The sequence below is a fragment of the Ambystoma mexicanum genome, chromosome 8, assembly GCF_040938575.1.
Source record: "Ambystoma mexicanum isolate Mex_15411 chromosome 8, UKY_AmexF1_1, whole genome shotgun sequence".
In the NCBI taxonomy this organism is placed as follows: Eukaryota; Metazoa; Chordata; class Amphibia; order Caudata; family Ambystomatidae; genus Ambystoma; species Ambystoma mexicanum.
Window position 1 is genome coordinate 1,009,588,949 of NC_090929.1, and position 23,817 is coordinate 1,009,612,765.

Genomic DNA, 23,817 nt, shown 5'->3' on the forward strand with positions numbered 1-23,817 from the left:
ACCCACCAGTCAGCTGGCGGGCCCATTCTACCAGGGGTATGGCTGCCTCTACTGCCCTACATAGGGGTGTTCCTATTCGTAACATCTGTGATGCAGCCACCTGGGCTTCGGTCCATACTTTTGTACGTCACTACTCCCTCGATTCCATCCGTGGGCAGGATCTGGCCTTTGGCAAGGCGAACCTTTGCTCTGCAATTTGATTGGGCATTATACATTTCTTTTTCTAAATTCTTTTCCCACCTCCTTGCATTGGTACTGCTTTGGGAGTCTGTCATAGATATGGAATACGTTGGAGGGCCCAATCCCCTCGAAGAACAAGTTACTCTCTTACCTGGTAACGTTCTTTCGATGGGATGGTCCGACGACGTATTCCATATCGCTCCCTCCCTGCCTTCCTTGCTACAGAATTTCTTATGCGATTGCGGCTTATGTTTCCGCAAGGCTTTGTGTGGTCAGATGGCAGAAGACTGGTGCCACACGTTCTCTGGAAAAAACTACAACTGAGGCTACGGGCGTCGTGCGTCCTACTTATGACATCCAGTGACGTCGGCCGTCTTAGGCAGTCCTCGAGGGCGGCATATCGACATCATCGATGCAGGACGCCAACGCCGAAAGATTTTCCGAAGCAGCACAGCTGTGATGATTACCGTCATAGATATGAAATACGTCGTCGGACCATCCCATCGAAAGAACGTTACCCGGTAAGAGAGTAACTTGGGAGCAGAACAGACAATTCAAAGCCAAGCGCAAGCTTTTGAACATTGGGCCTCTAATTAACGTCAGTGTGTGCATTCGCTTTTGTTGCTTGGCAACCACACTTTTCCAGGAAGTACAGGAAGCGCTAGCTTCTGAACAATGGGTATCTGATTAACGTTACTGTGCGCGTGCGCCTTTGTTACTTGGCAACCGCACGCTTTAAGGAATACAACATGTTCCTAAAGTCTTCCTTTGACTGACGCCCTCGAGGAAAGTACCTAGCAGCGTCGTTTGTACGTGACTCCATTTTGGGTTGCCAAGGCAACCACAAAAACAATTCGGCCAGCGGTAACCGAAGCACAGAGATACATCACAGTGCATTCAAAAGTTTAAGTAAAACCGCACAGTCTGTTAATTCAGACACCAACAAGCACACATAAAAGAACATTTAGTGCAAGTAAACGTCAATTGTTTCTTTATCACAGCGAATTAACCACAGCTTATAAGAAGCACAAGCAACGTTGCAGAGACTGTTCTGTAAGTCATAAATAAACATGCACATGTGAAAGAACATTTTTCACCATGAACGCCACAACGCTCCCCAACCAGATTCCAAAGTGCATATGTTGCAATGCAAGTAGCTCTGCAAATGAAACTTGTGCTATTCACACACATACAGACAGCTCAAAGTGTGGGAGATAGACATATAAGCAAGCTGCTGAATAAAAGGTAATCCCCCCTCCCTACCCCAACTCAGTAGTCAGTCCTATTACTACCAGCACAGTGTCACAGCAGTGCAGCTGAATTTTGGGTATAACGCCAGTGCCAGACAGTTCAGCAGTAAAATGGAACCACTGCATCCAAATAGTCAGTGTCACCTCAACCAATACAGTATCACTGTAGTGCAGATACTCAACTCTACAATTGTATTTGTTTTTTCAAACCCAACAAGTGCTCTCACTCCAATTAAAAGCAATCTTATCAAATCGAGTGTTACCTCAATACACCAAACGCCAAGTATGGCTATACAAGGAGTACCACCTCCAAATTACTTTCTGGAGAACAAGGAGAACCAAGCATACCTCGGAAGAGGTGGAAGAAGAGGTTCAACCATTATGTACTAGCTATGCACAGAGTAAACTTTGCTGGGGAGAGGAAGAAATGCCTCCTTATGCACTGTCTTGGGAATTATGGCCAAGAGCAATTTGAAAACCTACCTTGCCTATCGGAAGAAGAATCTGATGGTCTATGAGAATATGAGAAATGCATCAGGATGTTGGACAAACACTATGAAAAATGCTCCAACATTATATTAGAAAGATATCACTTTGGAAAAAGGAAACATGGAAAGGTTGAGTCAGTGGAACAGTATATCATGGCTCTGAGAGGCTTAGCTGCTTCGTGAGAATTTTGTCACACGTTGAATGAAAAGCTACGTGATCAATTCATGCTTGAATATTCCAGTGAAAAAGTGAGAGAAACATTATGGGCTAAGAACAATCCAACCATTGATGAAGTCATAAGTGTAGCAAAGGAAATGGAGCATACCCACAGATGTGTCAAGGAGTTGGCGAACAGGTTCAAAAGACATGAGAAGAAGACAGTAGAGGACCAAGTTATCGAAGTAACTACTGGCCAGACAAAGAAATACGACAACAAGAAACAAAATGTTGGGAAGGATAATGGAAAAAGAGAAATATAAAGAACAGAGGTAGAAAGGATGAATCCAACAAGAAAAGATGTTTCTGTTGTAATAGTCCTTCTCATTTTGCAAGCAGTGACAAATGCCTGGCAATTAAAGCTATGTGCAAAAGATGCAGCAGGCATGGGCATCATACCTCATGTTGCAGGACAAAGTGAGAATATTGCTCTTTTGGATGAACTATGTGAAGACATGGAAGATTGCACTTGCCTCATTAATTTTACCTTGGATGATGTTACTATGGTTCAGGCTGATGATGCTGACATCGAAAAAAGCCCATGGCCACCATTGTTCTTGAAAGAATTAAAACTGGAAATGGTGATAGATTCAGGGGCGAAGTTCACTTTGCTCCCCATATATTTGTTTGAAAAGGGGTTACAAAGTTCTATATCTCTCAATGTAGTCGATATACGTCCAGTTGCCTATGTTGGAAATAGAATAGATTTGGAGGATTGGTTTTGGGCTGTGTTGAAATTCAAAGACAGGTAAGCAAAGTGTATGTGTCTAAGAAAATTAGTAATCCATTACTAAGTTGGTCCCATTAGAAACAGCTCAAGCTAAAGTTAGATTCAAATGCTGTAGAACCCGTTTACTACGTAGAAGTCAATAATGTATTGGGCCACCATGCAGTGTTTCATGATGAGTTAGGCAGTCTCAAAGGTTTTATGCACAAAACACGATTAAAACCAGACTCTGTTCCTGTTGTGCATAAACCTAGAAGTGTTCCATTAGCCATCAGGAATGCAGTTAACGAGGTATTATTAATTATGGAGAATAGTGAAGTTATTGAAAGAATAGAGGCAGCTCAATGGGTTTCATCTTTGGTGGTGGTACATAAGCCTAATGGCAAACTCAGATTGTGAATTGATTTAAGGTCTGTAAATCATTGTATTATTCCAAATGGACACCCCTTACCCAACATCTCGGAAATGCTGGGTACCATTAAAGAGGCAAAGATTATAAGCACGTTAGATTTGAAGTCTGCTTATCACCAGATTGTACTGCATCCATCCTTCAGGAATATGACAGCATTCATTACACAGGAAGGTTTATTTCAATGCAAACGCATGCCATTTGGATTAATTTCAACTGCCTTTGTTTTCCAATATATTATGTACCAGTTATTTCATGACATGAATGGTTTTTTGTGCTTCCAGGACGATGTGTTGGTATATGGGAAAGATCATGAGGAACATGATAAGAGGTTAAAGGAAGTATAACATATTTCTATGGAAGCAGGATTAACCTTGAGTAAGGATAAATGTAAATTTAACTAAACATCTATCCAATATTTAGGGCACACTTTATCTGAAGGAGGTATTGAGCCTAAGGCTGAGTTAGTGGACAACATTGTGAATGTTCCCCGTCCCTCTGACAAGGAGAAAATAATATCTTTTTAAGGCATGGCAGAATATTATTCCAAATTTGTGCCAGATCTAGCGAGTAAATCCATTCACATGAGTGACTTATTAAAAAAGGGCCAAGATTCCAATGGTCTGAACAGTGTGAAAGGGAATTCCAGGAGATTAAGTTTGCTCTCACCAAGGCACCCACATTGAAGAACTTTGATCCTAAAAGGAGTACCATAGTCACCACTGATGCCATTAACCATGGTCTGCGTGCCGTCTTGTCACAAAAGGGTGAGAAAGAGGAATACACCATTGCATTTGCATCTAGGGTGTTGAGAGCTTCTGAGAAAAAATACTCTACGATATAGAAAGAACTATTAGCCATAAAATGGGCAATATAGAAATGTTGCCCTTTTCTGTAGGGGATAAGGTGTCTTTAGATCAGATCATAAACCCTTGTTGGAAATTCTCACATCAAAGGGACTGTATAACGTGTCATCCAGGATCCACAAGTGGGTAGCTGGTTTGCTAGATTTTAATTGGGAGATTGAGTACCTACCTGGTGTTAAGAATAAGGCAGCAGATTATTTTTTTCTACACTGAAAAATGTGGTGGAGGATGAGAAAGATGATGAGGACAAAGATGAACACATTTTGATTATAGATCAGGCAGTGGTGACACATGAGGAATGTTGTGAAGCAATGTTTAATGATGTGGATCTCATCAATGTTAAAAAAAAGATTGGAGTCTGGTATGAAAGGCTCTGATAAAAGAAAGGGGATGGTTCCGGATGCCTTTAGGCATGTTTTCGATGAACTGTGCACGAAAGGAGATTTCATTTTAAGGGGTGATAAAATACTGCCTCCAACAGGTGTTAGGAAGAAAATCCTTGAAGTGGCACACGAAGGCCATCAGGGAATGACTAAAACAAAACAATAGGTTAGACAGGATTATTGGTGGCCAGGTGGCCAGGGATGGACGTGCAGATAGAAAGGATTATCAGGGAGTGTGCTGTCTGTGAAGGAGCAGCAAAGTGGTGTGTTTCCAGAGTTGAACCAAAAAATCCCTTGTCTATTCCATCACTTCCCTAGGAAAGAGTAGGTTTGGACATAGTTGGTCCAGTGAAGTCTCAGGGAGCCAATAGATAAGGTATAGTGTTGGTTGACATGTGGTCTCATTGAATGGAATTGTCGGGGGTCCAAAATGTGTGTGGTAAGGATGTGATTGTATTTTTGGATGGAATCTTTAAGAGGGAAGGTTATCCCACAGCTATTATCACTGATAATGGATTACAGTGTGTAGCAGATGAGATGAGAGTATCTCAGGATCAATGGCATTGAGCATAAAACTAGTTCCATTTACCACCCTGAAACCAACGGGATAGTCGAAAGGTTTAATAGAGTGATTAAGAACAGTAAAAGAGTGGCAATCTCAGAAGGTGGCGTTTGGAAGCAGGCTGCAGAGTACATGGTAGTGGCTTACAGATTCACTCCCCATGTGACAACAGGTATTTCTCCATTTGAAATGTTAAGAGGAAGGAAGCCCAACACAAGAGTTTGCCCAGATTGGTTGGGTAGGATGTGTCAGAGGAATATTGATTTGGATTATGTCAACGAGAGGATAACTGTTAGACAATTAAGCAACAAATCAATGTGTAGTTAAGGAAGGTGAGTGGGTGCGCATAAAACGTCCTGATTATAGAGTCGAAATAGGTTTGAGATGGTCGGTGCCCATGAGGGTAATCAAGAAATTGCATGGCGCTCTGAAGGTGTCAGATGGGTGTGTGGCACATGAATAGGGTATGAGAGCTCAATAAGAATCATAGGGATGTGCAGGAGAGTGAAATGGTGAATGATTCAGTAAGGAGAAAGTAACCTTGTATGATGCACAAAAGGGACAAAATGGAATGTTCCATGAGGGAAATCCGTGGTGGAGAGCCTGGGAACCTTCGTGGTGGAGAGAGCAGCTGGAGCTGCGAACTAGCAAGAAAGAAGAAAGGATGCCATTGTTGCCGAAGAGGCAGAGCTGCCAGTGTCTGCTGGAAAGCACCTGGAGCATGAGCGGGGCTAACAGAGGCCAGCCCTCTGGCTTGATAAGCAGAAAGGAAGCAGCATGAGCTGCCAGCGAGGAATGCTGAGGACCGGTGAGTGTTGGAGAAAGTCACTCAATGCGGGGGTGCTCCTAAGTGGCAGCGCAACAGTAACAAAGTGCTGTATGAATGAAAATTTGCATATTGAATATCGAACTGAATGAAAACTTGCATATTGAACTATTAAATGCATGAAAACATGAAACAAAACTAGATTACACATATTGATTACCGAACTGAATGAAAACTTGCATGTTGAATACCGAACTGAATGAAACTTGAAACCAAGCAGAATCATGCATATTGAACACTGAACTGAGTAAAACCTTATGGGAAAATCGAATAGCTGATAAAAGTCAAAGGAAAAGTGCCAGTTTGAAAGCAACCTACAGAAAAGAGCAAAAGTGTGAAAGAGTGCAACAGAAAGGTGGGGCATGAACCAGACCACCACAAAGGGAACTTTATGAATGTATACAGTACGTCAAGGCCAAAGACTGGCAAGAGATGTATGACACGTTATGGCAAAACAAAGAAGATAACCAGGAGAAACCAGGAGAGTGTGAGACTGCAAATATATCCAATAGGCCAACAAAGAGAAGCTAAGTGAATGTGAATCTGTACACAGGGGCAAATACAGAAGAACCTGTGTGGGCTGGAGAGCCTATGGTTTCTGGTTACGCAACCTGTGATGGGTGGACTGTGCGGTCTGACAACTGCGCCTAGACCAGTGAGCCCTATATTGTGAAAGTCAAAGACATTGTGAAATACACCAAAAAGGAGCACTGTGAGTGACCTGGTAAGAAGAACCAGAAGAAGGGTCAATAGGACCTAGATTTGTGTTGAACTTTGAAACCAGTCCAAGTTTCTACGTGAAATCTTGTGGATGGGAACCCTGAGATTTGATGCACTGTGATACTGTCTTGGGGGTGTAGCCTCAAGACCCCTTTTCGTTTTGAACTGTGTTGCATTGAACTTGGGGAAGGGAACCCCGAGGATTGTGTGAAACTATATTGCCTTTAACTTGGAAAAGGTAATCTTGAGACGTTTTGTGGACCTTTCATGAACTTGAGGAAGGAGAGTTGAAAAGGAAGCTAAGAGGTGGAAGAGGCACAGAACTTTGTTTTGATCACCATTTCTCTGATTATTGTCATTCCTGCACATTGTTTAGCTTTAGATGTAAGGACAAGGATGGGTTTTGCGCACAGGCAGACCTTTAAGTTGAACTTTCTGACTCAGACTTTCCTTAGTTTCATTCAAGATAGGGAAATGCCACCTTAGCATAGGGCAAGTTAGGCCTTGAACCATCCTGACATTTAAGTTAATAAACCATTTTGTTTTGAACTTTGAATCTGTTGTGGTGTGTCTTGCTTCATGATGCCTTCGCACAATATCCTGCTACAAAACTTTAACTACAAGGATTTGGAGCTAAAAGATGTGATCCATTATAAGTAGCTTTCGAGCCTTGTGCTAGTCTTTGTTAATAAATAATCCCTTAACTCCCCATGTGTACTTGTCCTCGGATTATCAACAAAATACCTACCATTAAAAACTTCTGAGACCATTTTATTAGATGCGGGTCCTACTGAAAAAGGATTTTCCAAAAGGTTATTCAAATATAGTTCAAAATACATCTCCTTTATATGTTTAAACCAGGCTGCTTCAGTAAATCCTGCAAAGCATTCTTGTAGACCACCAATTTGCTAGAACTCCATATTTTGTCTCCGTAAAGCACGAGTTTAATTCTGAACTCAGGATAGAGACCCAGGTCACCCAGTTCCGAACGTAAAGGGAATGATGGTGTGCTACCCGGAGGACCCAACATCCTGTTAAAGATCTTGTTTTCTTTTTCCTCATATTTATTTATACTGAAATGTGCCAGCATTTCTGCCCCATAGCTTGCTGTGCAGTAGGCCTGCGCTTTGTAAACTCTCACAGTTTGAGATATTGCCCCACCCGCAAAACTTTTGGCAAAACGTAGCAAATTTTCCCCTCATTTGGCTGGCTCAAACTAGAACACGTTTACCGGGAATAGATGACTCCAAAGGGATGAACACAAGATGAAACCCATTCACTCAAGAAAGATGACAACCAGCAGAGGCCAACCAGGATGAGGTGAAATTGGTCTCATGGAATAGTAGGGGGCTTGGACATCTTCTTGAGCAGACACACGAAACGTTAACCGGTGGCCACATCATATGCTTACAGGAAACATGGATGACGCAACCACCAGCACGCGAAGGATATATAGTCATCCACAATCCAGCAGTAATCCATCAAAAAGGAAGACCGTCAGCGGGGCAACTGATGCTCATAAAAATCGACTCACCATGGACACTGCTGGAATATAAAAATATAAACCCCTGGATACAGTATGGTTTACTACAAAGAGAAGTACTAGGTGGGCCCCACAAGGAGAACATACGTGACCACCCAACTCTACTCATCGTCAATCTCTATTGGAATTCTGTGACCATCAATGAAACAACATTCATTGATAAACTTATGACTGAACTTGAGTGCTTAGTCACCAAATGCCCCTCCATCGAAATAGCAATATGTGGTGACCTGAACCTCCATTTAATGGACAAACAAGGGAAAGCCATAAACATCACCCTTTTACCGACCAAAGAAAAACTGTGGATCAAAGAAATGGAGATGAGATCCCTGATGAATACAGGAACATACCATAACCAAAAAGATAACAAAATGATCCCAACATGGAAACAGCGATCAGCGGAGTCTATTCTGGACTATATCTTCACCTCATCAGGGATCCACCAGGCCCAAAAAAGTATGGAAATATTACATACTACCTAAAGCGACCATAGCATATTAATCCTGACATGGTCGATGCACGGCGCACGAAGACAGAAACAATATCTTCCACCAGTGTTACTTAACATGCAACAAACACAGCTAAGAATCAATCCAACTCAGACGGAAGCTATAATAGGAACCTTCCTGGTGACAGAGAAACCGCTGATCAAAAAGCTCAACTACGGATGGCTCCTGATCCCATATCGGAGAACAATGAAGCCAAGTGTGTCTGACAAACATGTGCATAAACATCACTATGATCCCTTAATCAGAGGAAAAAAAAGAGAATTAAGGAAAAAATTTAAGCTCCTACAGAAATCCAACACCATAAGCTCCAAGCAAACGATACAAAAAAAAAATATGTATCGAAACTGGCTTAAGACACACCAAAGCGCATTACTACAGGCAGATGGAACATATCCTTGACGCCCTTAAGAATCGGAACACCAGAGACCTATGGGCTCTCTTAAACTCAGCATACTCGGCACAACACCATCTGGTACAAAATGTGCTTGAAAGGCACTGGATAGAGTACTTCCCTAAACTGTACAGAAAGAGGGACACGACATTGACTGATAAAACTTCAAATGCCACCAAGTGGTCCATAGCCTGTACCAAGGAGGACGTCATCCAAATAATATCCAAGCTAAATACATCACGGGCGCCTGGGCCTGATGGGCTGTCAAATGAAGTAATAAGGAAGGAAACAAACCACTGGGCAACGCTGATGATTGAATTTATAATCATAATAAATTAGTACAACGTAATACCATCAACCTGGAGGTCTGCCACGCTCATACCAATATATAAACGAGGGCCAAAAGAAAATCCAGCTAATTATAGGTCAATAGCCCTCCTAGACCCTTTGGGGGAAATTGTTGCCACAATTCTGCTGCAACATCGAACAACATGGGCAACGGAGGAAAATCGATTTTGCTAAGAGGCAAACAGGATTCACGCGGCAAGTAGGCACAGAAATAAATCTTTTCCTACTTAACCTAGTAAAACAAGGAGCCATGATGACAAAAACAATCTGGGTGTCATTTGTAGACCTTCACCTAGCGTTTGACACCATAAACCGGCAACTCTTATGGAACAAGCTTGAAAAATGGAAATGTCCAGACCACATCCTGCAGCCGATCAAACTGCTGTACTCTGAGACCACCATAAGAGTAAGATTGACCAATGACGGAATACACACAATCGAGATAGAAACCTCGAACAGTCTAAAACAAGGATGCCCTCTGGTAGCAACCTTATTTAACCTGTTCACAGCGGAAATAGAGCAAGAAGTGAGTGATACTGAACTTAACCCACCCAAAGTTAATTCCACACCATTGCCGATAATGATGTATGCCGACGTTATAGTATTGCTGGGCAAAACTCCACGAGGCCTACAACACAGCATGGACCGATTAGCAATTTCTGATGCTTGTTAATCTGCTTAGAATCACATGCTGTGCATATAGTCCGACATCCAGTGGTAACCGCAGAGTATTGCATCTTGTCTTTCGGGGGACCGAAAGGTGACATCGGCATAGGCGTGTCTGAAACGCTATCCCTATCGTGACGTGTGTAGTACCCAAAATCCCTCACGCGCCGAGGTCCCTCAGATTGTTTTTTCCCGCCCAGATAACTGGTCACCCTGTAGCGAGCTCTTCATGAGACATTGTTTATCTTACCAAATTGTCGGTTTAATCCCCGTTAAGTCACTTCGCCCATCAAGAACATCTTCGACGAAGACTACGGGGGAATCGTCTACGGCTATGGGTTCCGGCGCCTAAGATCTGGCGTTCGGACTTCTGGCCGGCCTACACAGTAGGGAGAGTGGGCTCGGGGTTTGCCATACTGCTATGATGTCTTTCCTCTTTTCCACTGCTTTCCTTTTTTGGTCTGGTCACCCTTCCCTTCTGCTATGGAAAGGACTCCATTTAGATTCTGCCCTGTGTGTAGGGTCAGATATCTGTGGAAAGACTAGCACACGTCGTGTTAACGCTTGTCTCCTCCTAGAGCACGACGAGAAGCAGTGTTCGGCGTGTAAACTCCTTAAACCTAAAACCCTTAAGGAGCGCCGGTTGAAGCGGTGGGCCACGTACCGAATGTCAAGCGTGGCGCCTCCCTCCCCTGCCGCGACACCAGCTGAAAGTGACGGGGGTACATCGGATGACCAAACGTCCAACGCGGACGTTATAGACCTTGAGGCGGACTATTCTAGAACCGCCACGCCCACCCCCGACCCTTCCAGGCTCGACTTCAGTCTTGCTACAGGGACCACACCCGGTGACAGGGGTGTACAATCGCACCGCACAAAGTACACAACCCAAACGCCCTCCTTGACGACTTCGTCAAAGAAGGCGAAAGCGCCATTGGATCGATCTGATCCAAACCCTTCCCCACATCCGCAGCAGCGCATGACGACTGGGCATAACAAACATAACAAGGGCGCTACTCCCCCAAACTAGACACGCCGCAGTTTCTGAACAAGAAACTTCTACAAGTTCCAAGGTTTCTAAGGCCCCTACAGGCCCGAAAACTGCGAGTAGGCCTCTACCCGAGAAGCCATCCGCTGGCCCTTCTGGAGCCGCGGAAGACATTTTCACTGCCGACACATCATCGGAGGCGCTGTCTCCCGAAGATTCGGTGACTATCCGTAAGAGCATCAATAGGATTGCTACGGCAGTGGGCCTAGTACCGGTTCCGCCCACAGTTATGGGCCAATCTGCCGAAAACGTTTCCATGGATTTGGAAGACGATCCCGAAGACTCTTACGAAGAAAGCCAGGTACCCCTCTCAAGCACCCTGAGGAGATCCTCTCAACGCCTTAGGGCGGAGAACCCTGTTCCTACTCAGGCCGATTTGGGTCATCCAAGTGGACCACGGAGCAATTCGAGGGGTGTATGGATCGGCTGGAGCAGTTTTTCAGGGCTTCTGATCAACCTCTGACGAAAAAAGCTCGGGTAGACCCTAACCCTCAAACACAAGATGCCCAACACCTAGATGTCCAACACCATGTTGACTATCAAGAAGATGTCCAGATGGACAAGTATAGAGACATCTATACAGAAGAAGAGGAGGCTTCTTTTCTGGACAACTATGGGGAAGATCAAGGGGCAACGGACTACTGGGGGGACACCCAGCAGGATGATCACAATTCTGATATCGTTTGCCTCGACTCTCCCCCATCCACCCCGATTCGTCAAGCTTCCCCGGTGATCAAATGGCTTTCAACAACATGTTGAAAAAAGCAGCGCAATTCTTTAAAATTGCCAGGCTTGAAGCCTTGCCCGAACAAGATTTCGCGGAGGACATTATTAATGAAAAGCCTCCGGCAAGCCAGTCTATCCCTCTCTTGAGCTCTGTAAAGAGATGACTGGCCCCTTCCTTACTCACACCCGCTCAGACTAGGGCTGTGAACCCAAGGGTCGAAAAAAATTTCCGGCCCTCCCCCACCGACCCGCTTTATATCAAAGGACACGCAATCCCAGACTCGCTGGTGGTGACCAACACTCGCAAGAGAGCAGGGGTTCCCCTTGCCACGGGAGAGTCGCCCCCGGACAAGGAGTCCAAAAGGTTGTATGCCTTAGGCAAACGGGTTACGTCGGCGGCGGCCTATACCGTCCGGATTGCCAATAACACGACGTTACTGGCAAGCTAAGTCGACGCCCAATGGAACCTACTCCAGGACCGCCTTCAGGAGGTTCCGGAACCAACCAGAGCCAAGCTTCTCCCCATTGTCTTGGAGGGCAAACTTTCCAATCAGAATGTTGTAAAGAATACCCTGGACACCGCAGAGACAGGAGGCAGGTCTCTCGCACAGGGTACTCTCCTAAAGAGACACGCGTGGCTGCGCACGTCGGGCTTCAGGCCTGAGACCCAGGCATCCATTATCAACAAACCCATCGAAGAGGCCAACGTCTTCGGGAAGGCGGTAGACGATGCGTTGGAGACAGCCAAGAAGGAGCACCAGACTATTAGATCGCTGCACCAGATTTCCCAAAAACCCTCTTCACAGAGGGGCAGTAATTCTCAGCGGTCCTTTCGAGGACAAGCCCGCTCCGCTCAAAATCATTTCGGCACGGGCAACTTCAACTCAAGTCAACCTGCTGCAAGCCCCACTTACTACCCCCAGAGGGGTCAGAAGCGCAAAAAGAATAGAGGCAGAGGCTCCAATTCCAGAGGAGCGTCAACTTCGGGTCAGAAATGACCACCAAGTTCAGGTCCCCCCATGTCTCCCTGGTCGGGGGGCGATAAACATCTTTCCTCAAGGCATGGGAGGGGATAACTTCAGACCAGTGGGTCTTAAAGACGGTCGCCCACGGTTACTGCGTGGAATTCGCCAGACCTCCACAGTTCAGACCACCGAAACATCGACACCTTTCACCGGAACATCTGCAGATCCTTATCCAAGAGGTGGAAGCGCTGCTCAGAAAGGACGCCATAGAAGCCGTCCCGATTCTTCAGGTAAATGAGGGTATCTATTCAGTGTACTTCCTTGTACCCAAAAAGGATCTCACCATGCGTCCTGTTCTAGACCTGCGCCCAGCGAACAAGTTCATATAGCCCCAGAAGTTTTGCATGGTAACACTGCAAGAGGTGATCCCATTGCTAAAACAGGGGGACTTCATGACAGCATTGGATATGAAAGATGCATACTTTCATATTTCAATGCTGCCAGCGCACAGAAAATTCCTATGGTTCGTGATTCAGGACAAACACTACCAGTTCAAGGTACTCCCCTTCGGCATAGCCTCGGCGCCAAGGGTGTTTACCAAGGTCCTGGCAGTGGCAGCGGCACACCTACTTAGACTTTCAGTTCCAGTTTACCCTTACCTCGACGATTGGCTCATCACAGGGGACTCGTTCGACGTTTGTTTTTCGAACACCCAAAAGACAGTAGACCTACTGTTCAGCCTGGGATTTTCTATCAACGAAAAGAAATCCAGTTTAGTCCGCAGCCAAGTAAAACAGTTCCTGGGGGCTCTAATTCGTACGGAAGACGGTCTAGTCTTCCCTTCCATCGAGAGGGTTCAGAACATGCTCTCTCAGGTTCCTCAGTATATAGCCAGTCGAGAGGTGACGGTACGCAAAGCTATGCGTTTGCTAGGGATAATGGTGTCATGCATATACTTGGTTCCCCACGCGCGGCTGCACATGCGTCCCATGCAAGAGTGGCTCAACAGCCAGTGGTGTCAGGCCAGCGGACAATGGGAAGATCTGTTAGTTGTCTCGCCAGCCCTCGTTCTCTCTCTGCAGTGGTGGTCGAGGGAGAACCTCTTGAAGGGGAAAACCTTCACCACCCCTGCAGTGGAAGCCACTCTCACGACAGACGCATCTCTCACAGGGTGGGGGGCTCACCTGCTTCAACAGACAGCGCACGGAGTGTGGTCCCCTCAGGTAGCGTCCAACCATATAAACCTACTGGAGCTACTAGCAGTGTTCACAGCATTGAAAGCCTTTCAGGAGCAACTGCAAGGGAAGACAGTGCTGGTCCTAACCGACAGCACAACAGCAATGTATTACCTCAACAAACAGGGTGGCACTCAATCTCCAGGGCTATCCAAGCTGTCCCAAAACATCTGGATATGGGCTCTCAAACACAAGATGTTCCTGATATCCCAACATGTTCCAGGGGAACTCAATCTTCTGGCAGACGTACTCAGCAGAGATTTTCCTCTGCCAGAAGAGTACGAATGGCGACTGCACGAAGACATTGTATCCAACGTTTTAGCAGAATGGGGGTTTCCAGAGATCGACCTGTTCGCTACTCAGGAGAACGCCCAATGCCAAGATTACGCCTCCATGTACCCCCGGAACCGATCCAAGGGGAACGGTCTCTGGATAACTTGGTCGGGGAAATTTGTCTACGCTTTCCCCCTCCCCCCCCGACTCCCCTTCTGAACAAGATAGTACACAAGATGCACCAGGAACCAGTCACCATGATTCTGGTGGCTCCCATGTGGGCCCGCCAACCTTGGTTCACGCACCTGATGGAAATGTCCCTCTCCACACCAGTCAAGCTTCCCTGCCCGTACAACATGTTGTCTGAGGACAGGGGGAGACTCTGCACCCATGCCCACAAACTCTGAATTTAGCAGCCTGGCTCCTGAGGTCATAGAGTTTGGACATCTGCAACTCCCTCAAAGATGCATGGACATACTGAGGGAGGCAAGAAAGCCTAACACACGTTATTGCTATGCCAGCAAATGGAAACGTTTTGTCATCTGGTGCAGTTCCGAAGGCGTCATTCCCACCGATTGCTCGCCTTCACACATTGTGTTATATCTAACCCATCTGTTGGACTCTGGGTTAGCCTTCAATGCCTTAAAGGTTCACCTAGTGGCGTTGTCAGCCTACACCACGTCACAGCAGAAGGCGTTGTGGTGGAAAATACCTGTGATTAAAGCCTTTATGGAAGGGGTTAAAAGAATGTATCCCCCCATCACTCACCCAGCCCCTGGGTGGAATCTAAATGTGGTTTTAACTAGGCTCATGGGACCCCCTTTTGAGCCCATGCATAAAGATAGTCTGAAAGACCTGACTTACAAGACAGCCTTTCTAATAGCTATCACTTCTATCAGAAGAGTTAGCGAACTACAGGCCCTCTCGGTTTTGGACCCCTTTGTTACAGTCCACAAAGATAAGGTAGTTCTGCGCACGCATCCCAGATTTGCGCCGAAATTTATTTCGAAGTTTCATGTGAACCAGTCTATCGAACTACCCACGTTCTTCCAGAGACCTACTAACATGGCCGAAAGAAGCCTTCACACACTAGATGTGCGCAGGGCAGTCATGTTGTACATGGATAGAACTAAACCACTGAGGAAAACTAAACAATTCTTTGTTTCAGTGGCAGCTGGTAGAGAAGGGGGATCCTGTCTCTAAATCAGCAATATCAAGGTGGATTGTCAAATGCATCACACTATGTTACACTCTTGCAAAGAGAGAACTGCCCTTCAAGCTTTGAGCAGTGCCCACTCGAGGCACTGGGGCATCCATAGCATTCATTGCAAATGTTCCCATAGAGTCCATTTGCAAAGCGGCAACCTGGAGTTCTGTACACACCTTTACAAAACACTGTTGCCTAGACACTCATTCTAGGTCTGATTCCCAGGTGGGACAAGCAGTACTAAGACATCTTTTTTCTACTGTTCCTTCTCACATCCCACCTCCAACTTCGGGTACTGCTCGCTAGTCTATGCACAGCATGTGATTCGAAGCAGATTAACAAGCATTAGAAGACATGCATTACTTACTGTAAAAGCATTTCTGATGATTGTATCTGCTTAGATTCACATGCACCCTCCCTGCCTCCCCGCTCGGGGTGGAAGGAACATAGACATCTTACTACTTTCTCTGTTCATGTACTCACTCACTATAGCCTTGGGCTCCCTCATGGCAGAAAAAATACAATCGGAGGGACCTCGGCACGTGAGAGATTTTGGGTACTACACACGTCACAATAGGGATAGTGTTTCTGACACGCCTATGCCGACGTCCCATTTCGGTCCCCCGAAAGACAAGATGCAATACTCCGCGGTTACCACTGGATGTCGGACCATATGCACAGCATGTGAATCTAAGCAGATCCAATCATCAGAAATGCTTTTACGGTAAGTAATGCATGTCATATATGGCCAACAACAAGCTTAAAATAAACATCGAAAAAACTAAAATAATGGCTACTAGGAAGCTCAAACCTAAGGACAGGAGCCCAACTATAAGAATCAATGGTCAACGACTAAAGGTAGTATAATCCTTTAAATACTTCGGGAATTACGGTAAATCAAACAAAAGAAGAAGCACCATGGGCCGAGATGCTCCAAAAGAAAGCCCTTGCGTTGTTTGTGCCAATAACAACCTTCTACAAAACCAAAGTCATCCCAACACTGGTATACAGAGAAGAATCCTTGGTAAAACTGGACCCAGCGATCTGGCCTAAATTGGAGGCAACATTCTGGAGGAAAATACTAAACCTACCCATGAGTTTTACAATACCACGTGTACGCTTTGAGCTGGCGTTACAATCTATAAGCTCGATAGTGTGATGGAAAAAACTATGCCTATATCGGAAGATAAAGATTGAAGATAAAATCCCTGCAGTAGAAATAATGCGAACAACTCTGAATCCAACCTCAGCCACCACCCTAATAAAATGGATGGAAGAACAGAAGCAATATGTGGATCAAGAAGATATCTCAGCAGAGATGTTGTTACAGCGTCCACAAAATGCAAAGAAAAAACTGAAATGGAACGACTGGTGCAAAACACTTGTAGAATAAAACACCTACAAAGAAAATCTTAATTGCCCACTTGACACAAGGGCAATAACACAACTACCAACATACTTGATGATCTTTCCAGATCTGAGAATTAGATCGCACTATATGAGGTTGCGTCTGAACCTACAGCCCACCAGAGCAAGACTGGCGACAATCAAAAAGCAGAACAAAGGAATCACGCATTGCAGATTCTGTGATCAGAAAGGAACCTTAGAAACTGTATACCACATCATCATGATATGTCCGATACTACAGCCTGAAAGAACATTATGTAGAACCTACTTTTCCACTTGTAAAGAAGCCAACTCTCCAGAAGAACGTTGGGCACAAATACTGTTAAGACATGATAACAGACATATATTCATCATAATCTCCTTCTGGGAAAAAATAATGAAACAAGCTCCAGAGAGAGGCAGTGCAGAGGATCCGTAACCTGAGAACCACAAAAGACAACTAAGACTCGAAACAGATCAGATTATTAATGAAAGAAAGATGTATGAAATGAAAAGTTTCTATATAAACTATATCATTTTAAATAAAAAATAAAATAAAAAACACTTTCATTGGTTTGTTCCTACCACGATGATGTAGTCGGCTAAGTAGTCAAAATGGTAGACTCCATTTTTCACCTGATAGCACTGGTGTCCATTCCTATGCAAATTTCAATCGAAAATCATACACTTTGTTTTTTTACGGTAATATCTAAACCCTTAGAGTTAAGAGCTCAACTAAAAAAAAGTATAATTGCTCCTGTGATAAAACTGGGGTTTTGGATAATAAGACTTATTCTTCTGCAAAAAGCAACCTTCTGCAAAAAGCAACCTTCCTATTCTTTCTGGGTTCATGGTGTTCCTTATTTATTTGGTTATTACCTTACTATTGTTGTTTGAATACTCCCACGGTTGACTCATATCTCTGAATGGTATAGCCTGCCCTCCGCCCATGAAACCAAAATGGAGGCGAAGGAGGCCTACAGTTAACTCGCTACCTGTTTTACCTGTATGACTTAGTCACTGCTTGGCCTAGTTGTAGAGCAGGTTTGGGCATGGCGTTGGAAATCCCCTACCCTCCCTTGTATTTCATCTGACCAGTATGAGTTTCGTCACACACAGTCACAGGTAAACAGCCTTGTAAGTACGGTTGAGTCAATTTAAAAGATGTAGTTATTTAAACAAACAATGGAGAGTCTGCTTTGGTTATTTAACGTTCAAATGGAAGGTGCGTTTGAGGTTTGAGAAACAGAGTGGAGAAATTAAATTGGAACCCTACAGGAACTGAAATTAAAATGTGATGTTTGCAATGACTTGTTTGCCCACGTGGACCACGCAGGCAATTGTTCTGAACCTGTCCAACACGCCTGGTGCTTAATCACTAACTTTCTACTCCACAGGGCATCCTACTGGAGCATCGCGAGAAGGAGTTTGGAGACAAAGTCAACACCACCACTGTTCTTGAGGCTGCTATGAAGATCGAACCTCTGCCTTCCAGCCCTGAAATCTAAAATCAGCGTGTCTAGTTGTAGTATGCCTGTCTCTACAAATGTCACCTTATTTGCCATCCCTGGAAGCAGCGCTGCAAATGTTCCAGACTAGTGTCCCTCGAGTTGCGTCCCTTTGAGCCATTTTTCCACCAGCTTTTGGCAGCTTAGGGGCTGATTCACAGAACGTTTTACAATGGGGTTTTGCCATTATAAAACGCTTCTGTGAATTAGACCCTTAGTGTCTAAGAGCACACCTGCAATAAAGAGCCAGCCCCATTTACAGAGCCAGTGTCACGTATTTGGTTTCTCTACTTTTAGTTCTGGCAAGGCATTGGTAACCCCGCACACCATATGATGCACTACCGAGCAACACTAAATCATTGGATGTTATTAATATGTAACCTATGATTATACTCTTTTGGCTTACCCCAAAGAAGAAAATGTGTATTTAATGTATTTAGGTTTACGTTTTATGGTGGGAACTGCTAAAGTCTGAAATATATTTACTAAATCACATGCTGGTTACTAGGCCAGGGCAGAGTACACAACTTGCCCTCCCCTCATCTCGGTGCTAAACTGCAGCATTGATTACTCAGTCACACTAATCCACCATGTGTGGTCCTGCAGGCATTTACATAGAGAACCAACATGGGTTTACATATAGCGGCTATGACTCGGGCAGGATAGGTCTCCTTAGACAAAAGGCTTATTCCTTAGTTGACAAGACATCTCCCTTCTTTAAAGGCTCAGTCACAAGCACTTGCACAGATTTACTAATAGTTTCACACTCGAGCTGATCAGGCTTGTTTCGGCCACACACAATGCACATGTTGTCTTCACTCATGGTTCTTGCACAGTGAACATGAGACAGCCTGAACTTATTTGACCTATCATACGGATGTTAGCGTGTATGCCTCGCTTTGTACGTTAAGGATGTGCTGCTTTTGGTCCTGACTTCAGCATACCACGTTTGTGCCCCTTGGGGGAATTCCATTGACAAATCCATGCAAAATGCAAATGTGCACAACAGTTGTACTGCTGCTGTGTAATTATTTACTTGTAACCTTACAATGCATCACTATTACATTGAGCCTCTGCGGCACCCACACAGCTGGTAATTGCACACAATGGTGGATTCCAATTTGCAATTGTTTGTGGGTCATAGTCTTCTATTACACATTTGGTCTAAAATGTTTAGGTCTTTTCGTGTCCTTGAAGGCACAATGGAAATCTGATATGAGCATAATGCGGATTCCAAATTGTTGGTTCTGTGATGGTTCTACTCTGTGATATGTTTCACTTTGGTTACAATAGAACACATCTGAGATTTCCTATTTGGTAGAAGACCTACCCAAAATCCCAGGGTTGCAGCTCACATACGATTACAAAAAAATCTGGTAGAGGTTCATGAATAATGGTAGAGAAATTATGATTTCTTTATCCTCTAGAACGATTTTATCATCATAGGAAGCTATATATTTTAGTGTTAACCAATTCCTTAATCAGAGAGATTTTAAAAATGCCTGCGGCTCGGAGGACGGTAAACGGATCCTAATCAAAGAAGCTCACACTGCAACACCAAAGCGACATTTAATTTTAAGGTTTGACCCTCTTGAATAAATTGCCTGTTTTCAACAAATAATATTGTGTAACACAGCTATTTATTTGGTTTTTCCAGTGGTAACCACAATTAAAACACATGTACTAATTGCAGTGCCTATCTTGGACACAGAAAAACAATGAAGTGAGAGGGTGAGGAGTTCCGAAAAGCTAATTAGTGTTTTCAAGATGGGTCTTCAGCTCAAACAATAATGAATAATGAATTGCACTGATTGACCGTCTTAAATGCACTCATTAACTGCTGGAACAACCCGTGACAATTATTGAAATTTTTCTGAAATAGTCGTACCTTTTGGTTGAACTCACTTCTAGGCTACTGTGCTTTTAGGAATCACTCCGACCCAGGCACGCAATCACACTTCATTAAATGGCTTCCCATGAGGTATGGATATGCTGACGGAGCGAATGAGAATTTCTCTACCATTGTGAATAAAACCCTTTGGGATGTTTTATTATTAACAGATCTGAGAAATGACTTAAGTGACTTCTGAGAAACAGTGACAGAAGAGATATGTTTACACAATTATTGCTGCTGCTCGTCCCTTATGCGCCATAGGGAGGATACATCTATGTGGCACCGTTTTACATGAAATTCAATTCTGTATTTTGTTTAGCTGTTAAAGACGAGAGTCAATGTATTGAAGAAGTAACTGGATTGTTGAGTTGGTTGTTTACATGAAAGGCCTGCTTAGTACATGGGTTCCCTAGAGGCGTTTTCTCTTCCCACTGTATTAATGAAAGCTGGGGTCTAAAAACTCGAGGACGTGGGCTGGATGCTCACAGTGGGATCCAGGAAGACCAAAAGGGATGCCGGCACCCAGCAGGCTTGATGCAAGGTTTTGAAAGCAACAATAATAAAATGTGTTCTTCTGATTACTGTTGTTGAGTTTTTATTTCTTCAGGTCTCTGACTTCTTTTTAAATGTTGATCTAAACACTAAATGTCAGTAGACGTTTTGTTTATCCCTTTGCTGACCTTACATCAGGGCGGCTGGCGTATGATGGGAAGCCAGATGCTGCCCTCCTCCTTTCAGGACCCGTAAGGACTTGCAAGACTTCGTTTGTATCATGGATCGAGTGTCTTTCTATAATGGAAAGAGGCACGTGTTGCAAGTACAAAATCTTTGTATTTGCAAAGAATCTATCAATATTTTGATCTCTTGCAATTGCAAAAATGGTTCTCCCGGCACCCTGCACACTGGTGTGCATGGGCCAGCATCATGGCCATTACTAAATAATCCGGTCCCTGACATGCTATTCAGGAGTGATGTGACACATCCTTATTTGGAAAAACCTTTTGCCCACAATTATATTAACAACAATGGAAATACTTATTTCGAACATAAATCACACAAACCACTGCACGACTACTAAGATTTACAACCTAGAGTTCGTGTTGCTGCTACAGATGGTGCAAACCTTGTCCACCGCATCATAAGATGTTGTGGGGTCTGTTCCCCATCCCTTCCACATGGAGGGCATAACACATGGCCCGAATGGGGGGCTAAGCTTGGATTTCCCCAGTCCATTGTACTTAAGGGTCCAGTCTCTGAGACCGATGTCAATAAGAGGTGTCAGACAAGAATGCCAGGCCCCCAATCATACCCACAGGAACGGGACTCATGGCACCATCCATTATTGTACTCTGGCAAATTATAAGTAATCCACCAGTAACTCTGCCTGGAGGGAGCATGATAAACCTTAAACCTTTGTTTACCTTGAGTACCCACCTATAAGTACAACCACTAGTTTTATTAAACAGTCACAAATTACTTCCAACATGGGCCACCGAGGAGCTGTTGATGGATGGGTTTGACTCACTTTCAGTTCACGCAAATAATAAAAATAGAGGGTGCTGTTATGGGGGCCTAACAACACTGATTAAGGCATCCAGAAGCGACTGCACTACTGTAATAGATACCCACTCAAACTGTATACAATATATTATAATGGCCCCAACTCAAGGCAACCACCTGCTGACTGTGAATTTTTATAATAGCCCCCATATATCCGAATCTAGCAGGCCCAGACTGCGAAAAGATTTGTTGGAAGGCACCATACTTGAAAAATTAGACCGCCAGACAGTGTTAGTGATGGGTGAAGATTTCAATATTAAACTGGGTAATGGGAATCTTAGGGGGTGGGGTGGGGCGGTTGTATGATGATTCTTAGGATGCAGTATATGGCATCCCAGCAGACCTCTGCAAGGTGGGGTGGATCTATGTAATCTATTTCTGCAATTAGAGGAATTCCTGCATTCTTGGAAAAATGCCATCATCTAGCCTATTTTTAAGAAAGGCGACTGCAATCGTCTTTAGCCTACAAACCTATATTGCTTCTGGACACATCTTTCAAAACCTTTGGTCTCATTATATTGGTTTGCATTGAGGAATGGATTTCATCACACTTGGTGCTCTCAGATGTCCAGTACGGCTTTGGACCAGGTGTGGGGACCTGCAATCAGGCCTTGAATCTATATTTGGTGGGGGGCACAATCTGTGTTTTTAAAGGGCGGAACAATCTACTTGGCCTTCATGGACCTAAGCACCACCATTAACAAGATAAATAGAGATAAGCTCTGGTCGGTGCTTGGGTCCATGGGGTGTCCATCTGAGATACTGAGGGTCCTGCAGTTGGTACATGAAGGCACCAAGGCATTTGTTCGCTTTGGGGAGCAGGGAAAATGTACTAGATACTTAGATGTTAACACAGGAGTCCGCCAAGGCTGAGTCCTGGCACCGGTCCTATTTACTGTCATGACCCATAGAACTTGCCCCTTCTGGACTTCCTGGTCCTTATCGCAACGGGGCTTGTATTGCTTGTTACTCCCAACAGGCCAGTGACTTGCCTCGCACCAACCTTCACGTCGAACACGGCACTTTCTATACATTGGCCACACCCCCCCGCGGCCCCGCGCGTCTCAACGCTATCATTAGGTAGTGACTTGACGTGTGTGTGCTGTTCGGCGAAACCACTATTCCTGGTTTCCTGGTTCCTTCTTCCTTCTCTTCACCCCTTCCCTCTAATTCTGCTCCTGGAATCCTCATCCCTAGCGACCGCTACTTTTTTCCTGGACATCCTGGAACTGCGACCTTCCCGGAACTCTGAACACGCTCTGCAGCCGGACGAGACTCGAGCGAGCCTATACAAGACCCGATCTGTCCACAAGAGGAATCCTCCCGCGGAACAGAGCAAGAAGCGATCCCAGGTGAGACGGGGGAGATTTACGACAGTTTGAGACGCCAAATGACCGACACTGATACTGCTATGGAGAAAGCAGTCCAGGACCTTATGCGTGGCATGCAAGAACGCACAACTGAAGTACAGAACTTAAAAGCTGAGAATGCTGCGTTAAAACAGCGTGTTTTGTCTCGCGACCCCGCTAACAAGAACAGTGTGTTACTGGGTGGAGTGGTAGACAAATATAATAGCTCAGCAAAATCCTTACGTGGATTCCTGGATTCCTGCTTGGTACATTTTACTTTTAAGCCCTATTATTTTTCAACATCCAGGGCGAAAGTGGGCTTCATAATCTCGCACCTCACAGGGAACGCGTTGACCTGGGTCACTCCCTTAGTCAACTCAGGAGATGCCCTCCTGGATGATTATGATGGATTCATTCAGGCACTCAAGACTATGTTCGACCTCCCAGAACAGGTTTTTAGTGCTCAGGAACGGTTACTTGATTTCCGACAGGGATCTCAGGATATGCTAACGTACGTTACTAGATTCAAACTGGCCAAGGAAGCGGATTGGTCCTCAGAAGCAAGTCTCACTCTATTTCGC

At 44.6% G+C, this 23,817-nt stretch overlaps 1 protein-coding gene across 4 annotated transcripts in view; it reads left to right on the forward strand.

Annotated features, from left to right (window-relative positions):
• The window catches only part of PRXL2A (peroxiredoxin like 2A), a 541,215-nt gene extending 520,310 nt beyond the window's left edge, over positions 1-20,905 (forward strand). For all 4 annotated transcript variants that reach the window (XM_069610931.1, XM_069610932.1, XM_069610930.1 and 1 more), the window contains one exon: positions 18,323-20,905. In XM_069610931.1, the coding sequence (XP_069467032.1) occupies positions 18,323-18,433 (111 nt within the window). In that variant the 3' untranslated portion in view covers positions 18,434-20,905. The remainder of the gene's footprint in view (positions 1-18,322) is intronic.
• Positions 20,906-23,817: the final 2,912 nt, after the last annotated feature.